Source organism: Salmo salar, chromosome 10 (assembly GCF_965601325.2).
Source record: "Salmo salar chromosome 10, fSalSal1, whole genome shotgun sequence".
NCBI classification, from domain to species: Eukaryota; Metazoa; Chordata; class Actinopteri; order Salmoniformes; family Salmonidae; genus Salmo; species Salmo salar.
In genome coordinates, this window is record NC_138300.1 from 103,619,276 (window position 1) to 103,632,612 (window position 13,337).

At 42.4% G+C, this 13,337-nt stretch overlaps 2 protein-coding genes across 2 annotated transcripts in view; both read left to right on the forward strand.

Annotated features, from left to right (window-relative positions):
- Positions 1-1,090: 1,090 nt before the first annotated feature.
- On the forward strand, positions 1,091-5,652 carry LOC106561429 (uncharacterized). The gene is made up of 3 exons (XM_082957306.1): positions 1,091-1,217; positions 1,448-1,592; positions 1,887-5,652. Exon 3 carries the CDS (start codon positions 4,206-4,208, stop codon positions 5,193-5,195), a length of 990 nt encoding a protein of 329 aa, XP_082813432.1. The 5' UTR covers positions 1,091-1,217; positions 1,448-1,592; positions 1,887-4,205; the 3' UTR covers positions 5,196-5,652.
- Positions 5,653-9,470: 3,818 nt separating this feature from the next.
- LOC106561427 (ras association domain-containing protein 8) overlaps positions 9,471-13,337 on the forward strand; it is a 30,343-nt gene continuing 26,476 nt past the window's right edge. Inside the window, exon 1 of the mRNA XM_014125394.3 lies at positions 9,471-9,813. The gene's annotated coding sequence lies outside the window, so the exon portion shown is untranslated. The remainder of the gene's footprint in view (positions 9,814-13,337) is intronic.

Consider the following 13,337-nt stretch of genomic DNA (forward strand, 5'->3'; position numbering starts at 1 on the left):
AAATAGTACCCGCAAAACATCAGTCTCAACGTCAAAATTGAAGAGGCGACTCCGGGATGCTGGCCTTCTAGGCAGAGTTGCAAAGAAAAAGCCATATCTCAGACTGGCCAATAAAAATAAAAGATTAAGATGGGCAAAAGAACACAGACACTGGACAGAGGAACTCTGCCTAGAAGGCCAGCATCCCGGAGTCGCCTCTTCACTGTTGACATTGAGACTGGTGTTTTGCGGGTTCTATTTAATGAAGCTGCCAGTTGAGGACTTGGGAGGCGTCTGTTTCTCAAACTAGATACTCTAATGTACTTGTCCTCTTGCTCATTTGTGCACCGGGGCCTCCCACTCCTCTTTCTATTCTGGTTAGAACCAGTTTGCGCTGTTCTGTGAAGACAGTACACAGCGTTGTACGAGATCTTCCGTTTCTTGGCAATTTCTCACATGGAATAGCCTTCATTTCTCTGAACAAGAATAGACTGACGAGTTTCAGAAGAAAGTTATTTGTTTCTGGCCATTTTGAGCCTGTAATCAAACACTCAAATGCTGATGCTCCAGATACTCAACTAGCCTAAAGGCCAGTTTTATTGCTTCTTTAATCAGAACAACACTTTTCAGCTGTGCTAACATAATGGCAAAAGGGCTTTTGAATGATCAATTAGCCTTTTAAAATGATAAACTTGGATTAGCTAACACACCGTGCCATTGGAACACAGGAGTGATGGTTGCTGATAATGGGCCTCTGTACGCCTATGTAGATATTCCATTAAAAATATTTTTTAAAAAACAAGGACATTTCTAAGTGACCCCAAACTTTGGAACAGTGTTGAAAATTCCAAATTGTTTGCATAGTCAACTTAGACATAGCTGTGACACACACACATAACCCACCAGACATGCCACCAGGGGTATTGATTGTACAGTACCAGTCAAAGGTTTTGACACACCTACTCATTCCAGGGTTTTTCTTTATTTCTACTATTTTCTACATTGTATAATAATAGTGAAGACATCAAAACTATGAAATAACTGATATGGAATCATGTAGTAACCAAAAATATATATAGATTTGAGATTCTTCAAAGTATGCTATTCTCTGTGATACAGGCGATTGAGCAGCCATTGCGAACCAACATGATCACTCGGCAGATCTATGAACATTCCGTCTTCATCCACCCCTTCGGCTGCATCTTCATCCAGCTCTTCTTCATCATCAACAGCATCTGGTAAGAACAAGGGTCAAGTCTGCAACTCAACCATGAGCCTGAATTAGCCTAGTGGTGCTTGTATAATGATTCATAAAGAAACAAGTCATTCATTGATTATTAGATTGTAAATGTTAATTACACATTAACAAATAAGTAAATACCTAATAATTTATTTGAACCAATGTCAAAAGCAAGGAGACTGAATTTGATTTATTGTTGAGTATTTTCTCAACATTTTATCTCACCAGATGTACTACATGTTTGGGTTCCTGTTCCTGGTGTTCATCATTTTCCTCATCACCTGCTCCAAGGCCACCATCCTGCTGTGCTACTTCCACTTGTGTGCAGAGGTGGGTGGAGCCATGCATACATGGATCTGGCATCACAATAATGGTATACTGTGCTCTCTCTTTGCATGTAAATGCATTATGTAATATTTGTAAAACGGATTCCTAATGTTTCCAGTTTGCCAGATTATCTGTGCCATTATGTTTAGCTACCAAAAGTGAAGTCTTTGTGTCAACAGTAAATCTATTTTAGTTTCATGAAAACATTCTAAATGATACAAATGTTTCTTTCTCATATGACTTAATTTATCTCTGCTCATCGATCCAAGCACTTAGATGTCACTACAGTGTCAAAAAATGTATTGAGCCGAACCTAAAGAGTGTCTTATGTTTTGTATAGGACTCACTGGTGGTGGCATTCCTTCCTGACCAGGCTATTCATGGCAGTCAACCAGTTTGTTTACGACTTGCACTACTTCTCCAAGCTGCAGATCATCACCACTACCATCCTCTACTTCACCATGATCATGGTGCTGATTTTCTTCCTCTTCACAAGGGAGTCAACAACAGTGCCACACTACGCAAGGCTAGACTCTAACAGGTTTAAGTAGAGGTGCTCAGACACATTTCATCTTAACGAACAGTGCTGGAGCTTTTGGCAGACTTTGGCAGATTCATCGAATGTTTCCAGCCACTCATCTCAATAGGATTTTTTTCCGCCTTTAAGAAATGGAAATGTGTGGTGCTGTAATAGCGAGCCGAGACAGTTGAAAATATTGATGGGATATTTTAGTTGTCTGTGTGCTCCTGAAGTGCTGTGGTATCTCATTGTTAAAATCATCCTAGAGTGGAGATGAAACACCTGTTGTGTTTAATGGGCTGATGTTGGTAATACTAATACAGAAATAACCATTGTAAATGTATTTTCTCCTCTTTACTGCATTTTGCCTTTTTATGCCATTATGTTTACCACTTCAATGCCCTTAAATCTGTAGTTTAAAGCATGGTTCGATATTGACATTTAGCGAGCTAATCAAGATAGAATCTGAGAGATCTCACCTTTTACCTATCTCTGTAGCAGTTAGCTCTCATTTCGTCTGGGCACTGCATCAGCCAGATGAAGTAACTACACATTTAATCTTCTTCCCCATCCCCTCTTGTCTTGATTCTACAGGGAGCAAGCCTGTTCTCCTCAAAACATTATTAGCAAGCTAGCTAACATTAGCCAACTTGAGCAGAGATCTCAGCTTGCTAACTAGCAAAGCCAACCAACTACACATCAAATATACAGAGCAAATAATTATTTTATAAACTAATTTTAATTTTTTCGAATTACAGACCGGGTGGGGCCCATTGATCATCAGTTATCATATTAAAAACTGCAAACATTTGTCTCCAAGTTGCAGACCCACGAGCCACTGTGGCCCCTCATGATGAGATCTGTTTTTTTGTGGCCCCCACCCCCATCAAAGTTGCCTATCTCTGTTTGACATGCTTGTACACTTAAGGCACTATTTTACCTTCATATCATTCTTTCAAGGAACCAGTTCTCTGGCAAAAAAACGAAATTGATCTGAAACACTGCTTAAAGGCCTACCTAACAAAGATTAAAGATGTTGATACTAATTACATAGCTATTAAACAATAATCGAGACAGTACAAAGCCTGCAGTACGTAGCTTGCTCACACTTAATATTTAATTTGTAGAGTAATACGTGTTGAGTTTTAGCACTTTCTCAAACACTCTGGAAAAAATGAAATAACATATCAAATGGATGGACTGAGGCATTCAGACTGCGTCTAGATGGAGCCACAAGGGGTCAGTAGTTGTACATTTATGAGCTCGCAGACAATGCCATTGCTGGTACCCCATCAGCTGTTTTCATTCAGTCTTGTGTGTGGCATATATTATACTTTGTGCATATTTATAGCTTTTTGCTGTAGATTGATATTGTAAACAGTTTGTGGAAGGACTGTAACATTAAGTTGCTCTTAAATCTATGTATTTTTATGTTGTAGTTACATAAACAGATATAGTGTCATTTGCCTACACATTGTGTAGGAGTAATCTAGATTTATGTGTTCTTGTCCTCTTTATTTTACATGCTGTGAGTGCCACTATCTGTAAATTTGACATTTTCTCTCAAATTAATTGTCCACTCAATAACACCTAGAAGACACAAAAGTGAGACACGCTTTGTTGGAATCCTGAGAATGTGGCATGCACCAATCCAATAGAAACACGTTTTGCTAAATGAATTTCACTGATCCCATAGTATAGACCAAAGGTCCCTACCCAACCCTGTATCTCACCTTGATTCAAGCCTGTCCATTAGCTCAATTACATATCATATCTGTGAAGATAAGATTTGTCACGTCCTGACCAGTAAAGAGGTTATTTGTTATTGTAGTTTGGTCAGGACGTGGCAGGGGGTGTTTGTTTAATGTGTTTCGGGGTTTGTTGGGCAATGTTCTATGTTAGTCTATTTCTATGTCTGTGTCTAGTTTATCTATTTCTATGCTTAGTTTATTGGTTTGACCTTCAATTGGAGGCAGCTGTTTCTCGTTGCCTCTAATTGAAGGTCCTATTTAGTAGGGGTGTTTTTTCATGGGTTTTTGTGGGTAGTTGTTCCATGTGTAGCTGTATGTCTCACAGGACTGTTTTCTCGTCATTGTTTTGTTTAAGTGTTTGTTTTGGTTTTTCATCTTAATAAAGAAGATGTGTATTCACATTCCCGCTGCGCCTTGGTCCCATCTTTACGACGACCGTGACAGAACTACCCACCACAAACGGACCAAGCAGCGGATCCTGGGCCAGGGAAAGAAGGGAGCAGCACCAGGAGTGGAGCAAGCAGCGTGCTCGGGAGGTGATGGCATCCTGGTCGCTGGAGGTACTAGAGGCAAGGAAAGACTGGCCGTGGGAACAGCTACTGGAATATTGCAACAGCCTGCCTGGGAAGCAGGTGGAGGTGGAGAGGCAGCCCCAATCATTTTTTGGGGGGGGCACACGGGAAGATTGGCTAGGTCAGGCGGTAGACCTAAGCCAACTCCCCGTGCTTATTATGGGGAGCAGCGGATCAGAAGAGCGCTGGTCTATGCGGAAGTGCGCACGATCTTGCCCATGCACACGCACAGTCCGATGCGAGCGATACCAGCCCCCCGTAAGTGCCGTGCTAGTGTGGGCATCCAGCCAGGTAGGAGTATGCCTGCACAGCAGATCTGGCCACCAGTACATCTCCTAGGCCCAGGCTACCCTACGCCTGCTCTACGCACGGCAGCCATCAGGCCTCTGCACAGCCCAGTTCGCCCTGTGCCAGCACTCTGCCCGTGCAGGGCTACTGTTACCACCCAGCCAGGACGGGTTGTGCAGGCTGTGCGCTCCAGATCTCCAGTGCTTGTTCATGGCCCGGTGTATCCAGTTCCTGCTCCTCGCACTAGCCCTGAGGTGCGTGTCTCTAGTCTGGCACCTCCAAAGCCAGCACCAGGCCTCCAGTGTGTCAGCCCAGTCCAGTACGTCCTGTTCCTGCTCCTTGCACTAGCCTTGAGGTGCGTGTCTCCAGTCTGGTACCTCCAGTACCAGCCCCACACACTAGACCTTCAGTGCGTCAGCCCAGTCCAGTTCATCCTGCTCCTGCTCCTCGCACTGGCCTTGAGGTGCGTGTTACCAGTCTGGCGCCTTCAAAGCCAGCCCCACGCACTAGGCCTGTAGTGCGCCTGTCCAGTCCAGAGCTTCCGGAGACAGTTCCCCGTCCAGAGCTTCCGGAGACAGTTCCCCGTCCAGAGCTTCCGGAGACAGTTCCCCGTCCAGAGCTTCCGGAGACAGTTCCCCGTCCAGAGCTTCCGGAGTCGCCCTCCAGTCCGGAACCGGCGCAGCCAGAGTCGCCCTCCAGTCCGGAACCGGCGCAGCCAGAGTCGCCCTCCAGTCCGGAACCGGCGCAGCCAGAGTCGCCCTCCAGCCCGAGGTCTCCAGCGACGCGCATCAGCCCGAGGCCTCCAGCGACGCGCCTTAGCCCTGAGCCTTCAGCTGGGGTGGACAGGTTAGGTTGGGGACTAAGGCCAGAGCCTGAGCCACCTCCATAGTAGGAGGATGGGGGAGGGGGGGGTGTAGCACAAGAACCGTCGGTGACGGTGGCCACCCTCCCTTCCCTCCCTTTAGTTTGGGATTATTTTTGTTTTGGGGTTTATTTTTGTGTTTATTTTCATGTTTTTTTGTTGTTTGAGGTGCATCCGGGGTCTGCACCTTTGGGGGGGGGGGGGGGGGTTACTGTCACGTCCTGACCAGTAAAGAGGTTATTTGTTATTGTAGTTTGGTCAGGACGTGGCAGGGGGTGTTTGTTTAATGTGTTTCGGGGTTTGTTGGGCAATGTTCTATGTTAGTCTATTTCTATGCTTAGTTTATTGGTTTGATCTTCAATTGGAGTCAGCAGTTTCTCGTTGCCTCTAATTGAAGGTCCTATTTAGTAGGGGTGTTTTTTCATGGGTTTTTGTGGGTAGTTGTTCCATGTGTAGCTGTATGTCTCACAGGACTGTTTTCTCATCGTTGTTTTGTTTAAGTGTTTGTTTTGGTTTTTCATCTTAATAAAGAAGATGAGTATTCACATTCCCGCTGCGCCTTGGTCCCATCTTTACGACGACCGTGACAAGATTACTTTACACTACCAGTCACCCAGGTATATTCCAGTTCAAAGTCTATAGGCAGACTACATCAGAGGAAGTTCTCTGTTTGTGGTAATTAGAACATGTAATGTGCAATCTTGACTGACTCAATCATATGCAGTATTAAATCAATGCCTCCATGGCAGACTTTCAATAGTCTTCTGTCCTGTCAAAATGATGTGCAAAGCTAAGCAGATAACTGTGGAACTATTAAGATACTTGTTTACTGATAGAGTTTATAAAGATGATCAGAATCAGCTGCAGACTTTGAATATTAATGTCCCCAGACTACATGAATCATAGACTTATATTAAATATCATATACAGTGCCTTCGGTAGTATTCAGACCCCTTGACTTTTTCCACATTTTGTTACGTTACAGCCTTATTCTAAAATTGATTTTTTTTAAAATCCTCAGCAATCTGCACACAATACCCCATAATGACAAAGCGAAAACAGGTTATTTGACATTTTTGCATATGTAATAAAATATAACTGAAATACCGTATTGGCCTTAATACACACAATACCCCATAATGATAAAGCAGAAAGAGGTTGTTAGAAATTTTTGCAAATGTATTAAAAATAAAAAACTGAAATATTGTCTTGGCCTGAATGCCAAGCGTCATGTCTGAAGGAAACCTGGCACCATCCCTACTGTGAAGCATGGTGGTGGCAACATCATGCTGTGTGGATGTTTTTCAGCGGCAGGGACTTGGAGACTATTCAGGATCGAAGGAAAGATGAACGGAGCAAAGTACAGAGAGATCCTTGGTTCACCTTCCAACAGGACAACGACCCAAAGCACACAGCCAAGACAATGTAAGAGTGGCTTCGGGACAAGTCTCTGAATGTCCTTGAGTGGCCCAGCCAGAGCCTGGATTTGAACCCGATTGAACATCTCTGTAAAGATCTGAAAATAGCTGTGCAGGGACGCTCCCCATCCAATCTGACAGAGCTTGAGAGAATCTGCTGAGAAGATTGGGAGAAACTCCCCAAATACAGGTGTGCCAAGCTTGTAGCGTCATACCCAAGAAGAATCAGGGCTGTAATCACTGCCAAAGGTGTTTCAAAGTACTGAGTAAAGGGTCTGAATACTTATGCACAGTTTAAGTCGAAAGTTTACATACACCTTAGCCAAATACATTTGAACTCAGTTTTTCACAATTCCTGGCATTTAATCCTAGTAGAAATTCCCTGTCTTAGGTCAGTTAGGATCACCACTTTATTTTAAGAATGTGAAATGTCAGAATAATAGTATAGAGAATTATTTATTTCAGCTTTTATTTCATTTATCACATTCCCTGTGGGTCAGAAGTCTACATACACTCAATTAGTATTTGGGGGCATTTCCTTTAAATTGTTTAACTTGGGTCAAACATTTTGGATAGCCTTCCACAAGCTTCCAACAATAAGTTGGGTGGATTTTGGCCCATTCCTCCTGACAGAGCTGGTGTAACTGAGTCAGGTTTGTAGGCCTCCATGCTCGCACACACTTTTTCAGTTATGCCCATACATTTTCAGTAGGATTGAGGTCAGGGCTTTGTGATGGCCACTCCAATACCCTGACTTTGTTGTCCTTAAGCCATTTTGCCACAACTTTGGAAGTATGCTTGGGGTCATTGTCCATTTGGAAGACCCATTTGCGACCAAGCTTTAACTTCCTGACTGATGTCTTGAGATGTTGCTTCAATATATCCACATCATTTTCCTGCTTCATGATGCCATCTATTTTGTTAAGTGCACCAGTCCCTCCTGCAGCAAAGCACCCCCACAACATGATGCTGCCACCCGCGTGCTTCACGATTGGGATGGTGTTCTTCGGCTTGCAAGCCTCCCCCTTTTTCCTTCAAACATAACGATGGTCATTATGGCCAAACACTTCTATTTTTGTTTCATCAGACCAGAGGACATTTCTCCAAAAAGTATGATCTTTGTTCCCATGTGCAGTTGCAAACGATAGTCTGGCTTTTTTATGCCGGTTTTAGAGCAGTGGCTTCTTCCTTGCTGAGCGGCCTTTCAGGTTATGTCGACATAGGACTCGTTTTACTGTGGATATAGATGCTTTTGTACCTGTTCCTTCCAGCATCTTCACAAGGTCCTTTACAGTTGTTCTGGGATTGATTTGCACTTTTTGCACCAAAGTATGTTCATCTCTAGGAGACAGAACGCGTCTCCTACCTGAGCGTTATGACGGCTGCGTGGTCCCATGGTGTTTATACTTGCGTACTATTGTTTGTACAGATGAACGTGGTACCTTCAGGCATCTGGAAATTGCTCCCAAGGATGAACCAGACGTCTATAAAATTGTTTCTGAGGTCTTGGATGATTTCTTTAGATTTTCCCATGGTGTCAAGCAAAGAGGCGCTGAGTTTGAAGGTAGGCCTTGAAATACATCCATAGGTACACCTCTAATTGACCCAAATTATGTCAATTAGCCTAACAGAAGCATCTAAAGCAATGCCATCATTTTCTGGAATTTTCCAAGCTGTTTAAAGGCACAGTCAACTTAGTGTATGTAAACTTCTGACCCACTGGAATTGTGATACAGTGAGTTATAAGTGAAATAATCTGTCTGTAAACAATTGTTGGAAAAATGACTTGTGTCATGCACAAAGTAGATGTCCTAACCGACTTGCCAAAACTATAGTTTGTTAACAAGAAATTTGTGGAGTGGTTATAAAACAAGTTTTAATGACTCCAACCTAAGTGAATGTAAACTTCTGACTTCAACTGTAAATGTGATATTTCATTACTTTATTTTAATTTTAGCAAAAATGTCTAATAAAATGTTTTTACTTTGTCATTATGGGGTATTGTTTGTAAATTGATGAGGAATAAAAACAATGTAATACATTTTACAATAACGCTGTAGCATAACAAAATGTGGAAAAAGTCAAGGGGTCTGAATACTTTCCAAAGGCACTGTAAATAAATGAATATAAATAACCAAACATCTAAATACACAATGAAGAACGAACAAGCTTTTTCAAATGTGCTTTTACCTCTTATAGCCTGAATAATGTTTTTAATAGATATTATGTTGTTACTCTGTGTGTGTAGGCTATATTCTGCCATGAAAGAACAATGCATTGACAAGAGCACTGCCACACACTGTATAGAGTGTCTGGTTCTGATAATAGGTGTTTCAAAATACAGAAAATAAATAGTTCATACCAGATAACTTTTTCTTATACCTGATAGTCACCATATGGCTCCTACTCAAGAAGTCTACCCGACCACTTTCAGGAACCCCATTCCTCTAGGTGAGTACCCCTCTTCTAAGAAGTGTATTGCAGCTTTAAAACGGTCCATAATGCCTTGCGGTCTCACAGTTCCGATGCAATGTATTTACAAGCAAAAGTAATGAAATGGGGAGAGGCAATTTTCCGCAGCATATTGATCAACCTGCAATGGCTATAGCAGGGACAGTGCATCGTTAAACTTTCAGCCAAGGATATCACAACGCTCCTAATTTTCTCATGATGCAGTTTTCTCTTTACTGTGGACCGTGTCACGTTGTCGCAGTTCGTACAAGTGATTTGTAGGCTTGCGCCGAGTCACATTTGCAGATTCCATTCCTCTACAGAATCTATTTTTCCTAAACTTCAGACCCGATAGAGAAGACAGAGGGGGACTTCTGTTGGTGTATCGGCACCTACAACACGAAGGTAAGAGATTACGTTTGTAGTTTCCCCGCTAATTTTAAAGTATTACCGTTATACTGTGTTTCTAAAGTAACTACCCCTTCACAACATTATCCCAGGTGTAATAACACGGGGCAGGGGAGGGGAGGCGAGGCGAGGCGAGGGCCACTCTGGAGTCTAATATAACATCCAGCCAGCCTGACGTTAGGGAGGGAGAGTTGAGAGGAGTGTTTAGCTCCAGAAGTTCCTAATGGAAAGCTTTACAGGAGCTGGGGCTATAACCGATGGACGTCTCAAACTCACTCTCCTTGGCGATTTTTGGATTAAGGGGATGGGGGGGGGGGCTGAATTCTGAACAAGTGTTTGGCTGGAAGGGTGAGCTCGAGACAGCCTTTGTTTTTGGCCCTTCCAGCATATTTCAGGTGGCCTTCTATAACTACAGGTCCTTTTCTGGCCAATCTTCGGCCAATTACCTTGTAATTTACCTTAACTCAACTTTTTGTATTATCTGAACTGTCTAGACATATTTATTTTATAGTAATTTCAAACTTGCACAAATACAAATGTTTTCCACTTTACAATCCAATGTGAACTGTTTCACTTTAATTCTAGTATAACATACATACAGAGACCCCCCACACACAAGCAGAACATGTATTTTCGCAACTTTAATCTGTTATTTATTTGTAACTAACTTTATTAAGGTGGTAGGTCTCATCGTTGTAGTCAACCTAATGCCATTTTGGACCTGGTCTGACCTGAGAGGATGCTGCTGCCGGCAGTGTGGAGGAGGGAGTAGACTTTAGAGAACCAACCACAAGACTCCTTGCTGACATTCATTCCTCTTTCTTGTTTTGGTATTTATGTGGAAATGGGAGTGGGGCTCCTGTTTATAAAAAGCAAAAATGCTTGTTTTATGTAATTCAATAATAAGATTTACCCAAAGATTTAGCCTATTTAGCTTAGTTTTTTTAATCATAGATTGTAATACAGTTCTTCTAATTCCTTTCTCCCAATATAAATATAGTCAGCCCACAAAATCACCTACAAAAAAAGCCTGGCACTATATAACTGATATAGTCCTTTAGCTGTGAGTAGAATCTATTGTGTATTCATGTTAAACACAGCCCTGAGATCAGAGGGCTGTGCACAGAACCAACCTTATCTCCACGTCATGGCCCATTGCATTCTCACCAGCCAGGAATGCACACTCTGGATGTTATCAGTCTCCACGCTGCAGGATCAAGGCCCATCTCTGGAGGGAGATAGCCTGCCAGTGCTCTGCTGGTGCCCTGTGACGTCCTGGCTCCACAGTTCTCATGTATTTTTTATTTATTTCACCTTTATTTAACCAGGTAGTCTAGTTGAGAACAAGTTCTCATTTACAACTGCGACCTGGCCAAGATAAAGCAAAGCAGTGTGACACAAACAACAACATTTGACGGGGGGGGCATATAATACAAGCCTGTCTGGATGCCTGGCACTGGCATGGATATGTAGTGGAATTCCTTCCTATAGAAAAGATAACTGCACACATGATATTAACTCTGCATATTTATTGTGCTGATGTTTGTGGTCAGAAACTCCTCCCAATAGCCCCCACCCCAAAGCTCCTCTATGTACAACTTCCTCGGTCTTGCATACCAGGCTGTTTTGCATTGTGGTATATAGGCCTGAGGCCCTAGTACGACCAACTACCCAGATCTGTTGTGTGTATGAGACATGAGAGTAAGGCCAGGGCAGCACTTGATGGCTAACTGGGGAGATTTAAAGGCATAGTTTCTCAGCCTACTCCAAAACACGCACGCACACACACACACACACACACACACACAAAAAAGAGTCCCCACCACCACCACAATAAAACAGAATCTGTCTCTTGCTATGGCTGGGATACGGGGATCCATTTCACAAGAGGCCTAGTCTGGTACCAATTACACTAGAGTGTATACATTTCTAGTAATTACAATGTAGCCGTGCAACAGGAAATTCAATTTGAATTAAAGTTCAATAATGGAAATAGTTTGTAAGCACCAGAACCCCCTATCGCACAACACTCTGTAAAAAATAACTCATTATGGATTGTGGGGAAATGAGCTCTGTTTTACTTTTTCTAATCAGGATAGGGTTGAAGTAAATGTTTCTTTTGTTTTATATATCGCTACCTCTGGTGTATCTCTGTTCTCATACCTTCAATGGCCTTCAACCTCTCCCCTTTGCCAATAAGTAGGGATGCACGATATATCGGTGAACATATCGGAATCGGACGATATTAGCTAAAAATGCCAACATCGGTATCAGCCAATGTCTAGTTTAACGCCGATGTTAAAAACTGATGTCAAAGCTACCGTGCATACCTATATAACATAGGTCCATGACGTAATGACGCCACGTAAAATGTTGCGCTACACTTGCAACACAGCATTCCTAACCTAGCCCACAATGTCTGCTATGTGGATCGAGCAGTCAACAAGTCGAGCAGTCATTTGAAAGAGTAAGACAATTTCAGTGAGACAACTCAAAGGTGAAATCCATTAAAGCCAAGATAATGGAATTCATTGCCCTTGACAATCAACCGTTCTCTGTCGTGGGTGATGTTGGCTTTTGCCGACTGGTCGAGCACCGGTACACACTACAAAGTGCGCTATTTTTTAGATGTTGTCCTACAGGAGTTACACAGTAATAGCGTCACTACTATTAGCTTCATGACATGCATACTATGGAACGCCATTTGGGTCTTTGCGTGTCAAGAAAGATACAGTAGCACTGTCAAAGCTGTACAAAAAAAGTCAGCAAACAAGCAAATACCGGCCACGAACGATGTGTTTACAATACGCGTTGGTAATAACGCATAATTTGTTTGACCGCAACTTCTGGAGTAGCTAGCTTTAGCTTGGTACCTAGCTAGCACCAATCCAACCAGCCTGAAAACAATGACCAGTAGAAACTGCAGTCATTTTCATTATTCTTAGCAATGATTTAGGAATCCTTGTGAGTAAGTATTACCTAGGTTGCCACTTGTTGTTCGCCTATTGAAATTGAACTTTAGTTCATGAAAATAAATAACTCGCCAGCTACTTAACTCTGTTGCCCAAAGCTAACGTTATAAGCAGCCAGCTAGCTTCATCTGGCTAGTGAGGCTCGACCTGACTGGGTTATGTGTTGTGAAGCTAGCCACAATAAGGATTAGGCACAATAGTGGAATTTGCGTTTTGCATTCAAAATAAAAGTATGCCATTGACAGTGATGCAAATGAATACAAATAGTAGAATTATACCACTCTTTTATTTTGAAGGCTAACCACAAAGTCCACTATTGTGGCTAATCCTTATTGTGGCTAGCTTCACATAGATGGGTCCGACCACCATTAATCAAATAAGAACTGTCTTATAAATTAGGGTTATTTTAGATGACACCTAGCTATATAGTTAGCTAGCTAACTATAGCTACTGAAACAGATTATGTCATTTTGCGATGTTTTTGGGGAAGAACATTGTTTGCATCCATGAGCCATCTAGCTTTTTTTATGACCAGCACTGTAGGTGTGC

Bases quoted from the DNA above. Each gene is read 5' to 3' on its own strand.
- LOC106561429 (XM_082957306.1), top strand. From the start codon at position 4,206: ATGTGTATTCACATTCCCGCTGCGCCTTGGTCCCATCTTTACGACGAC.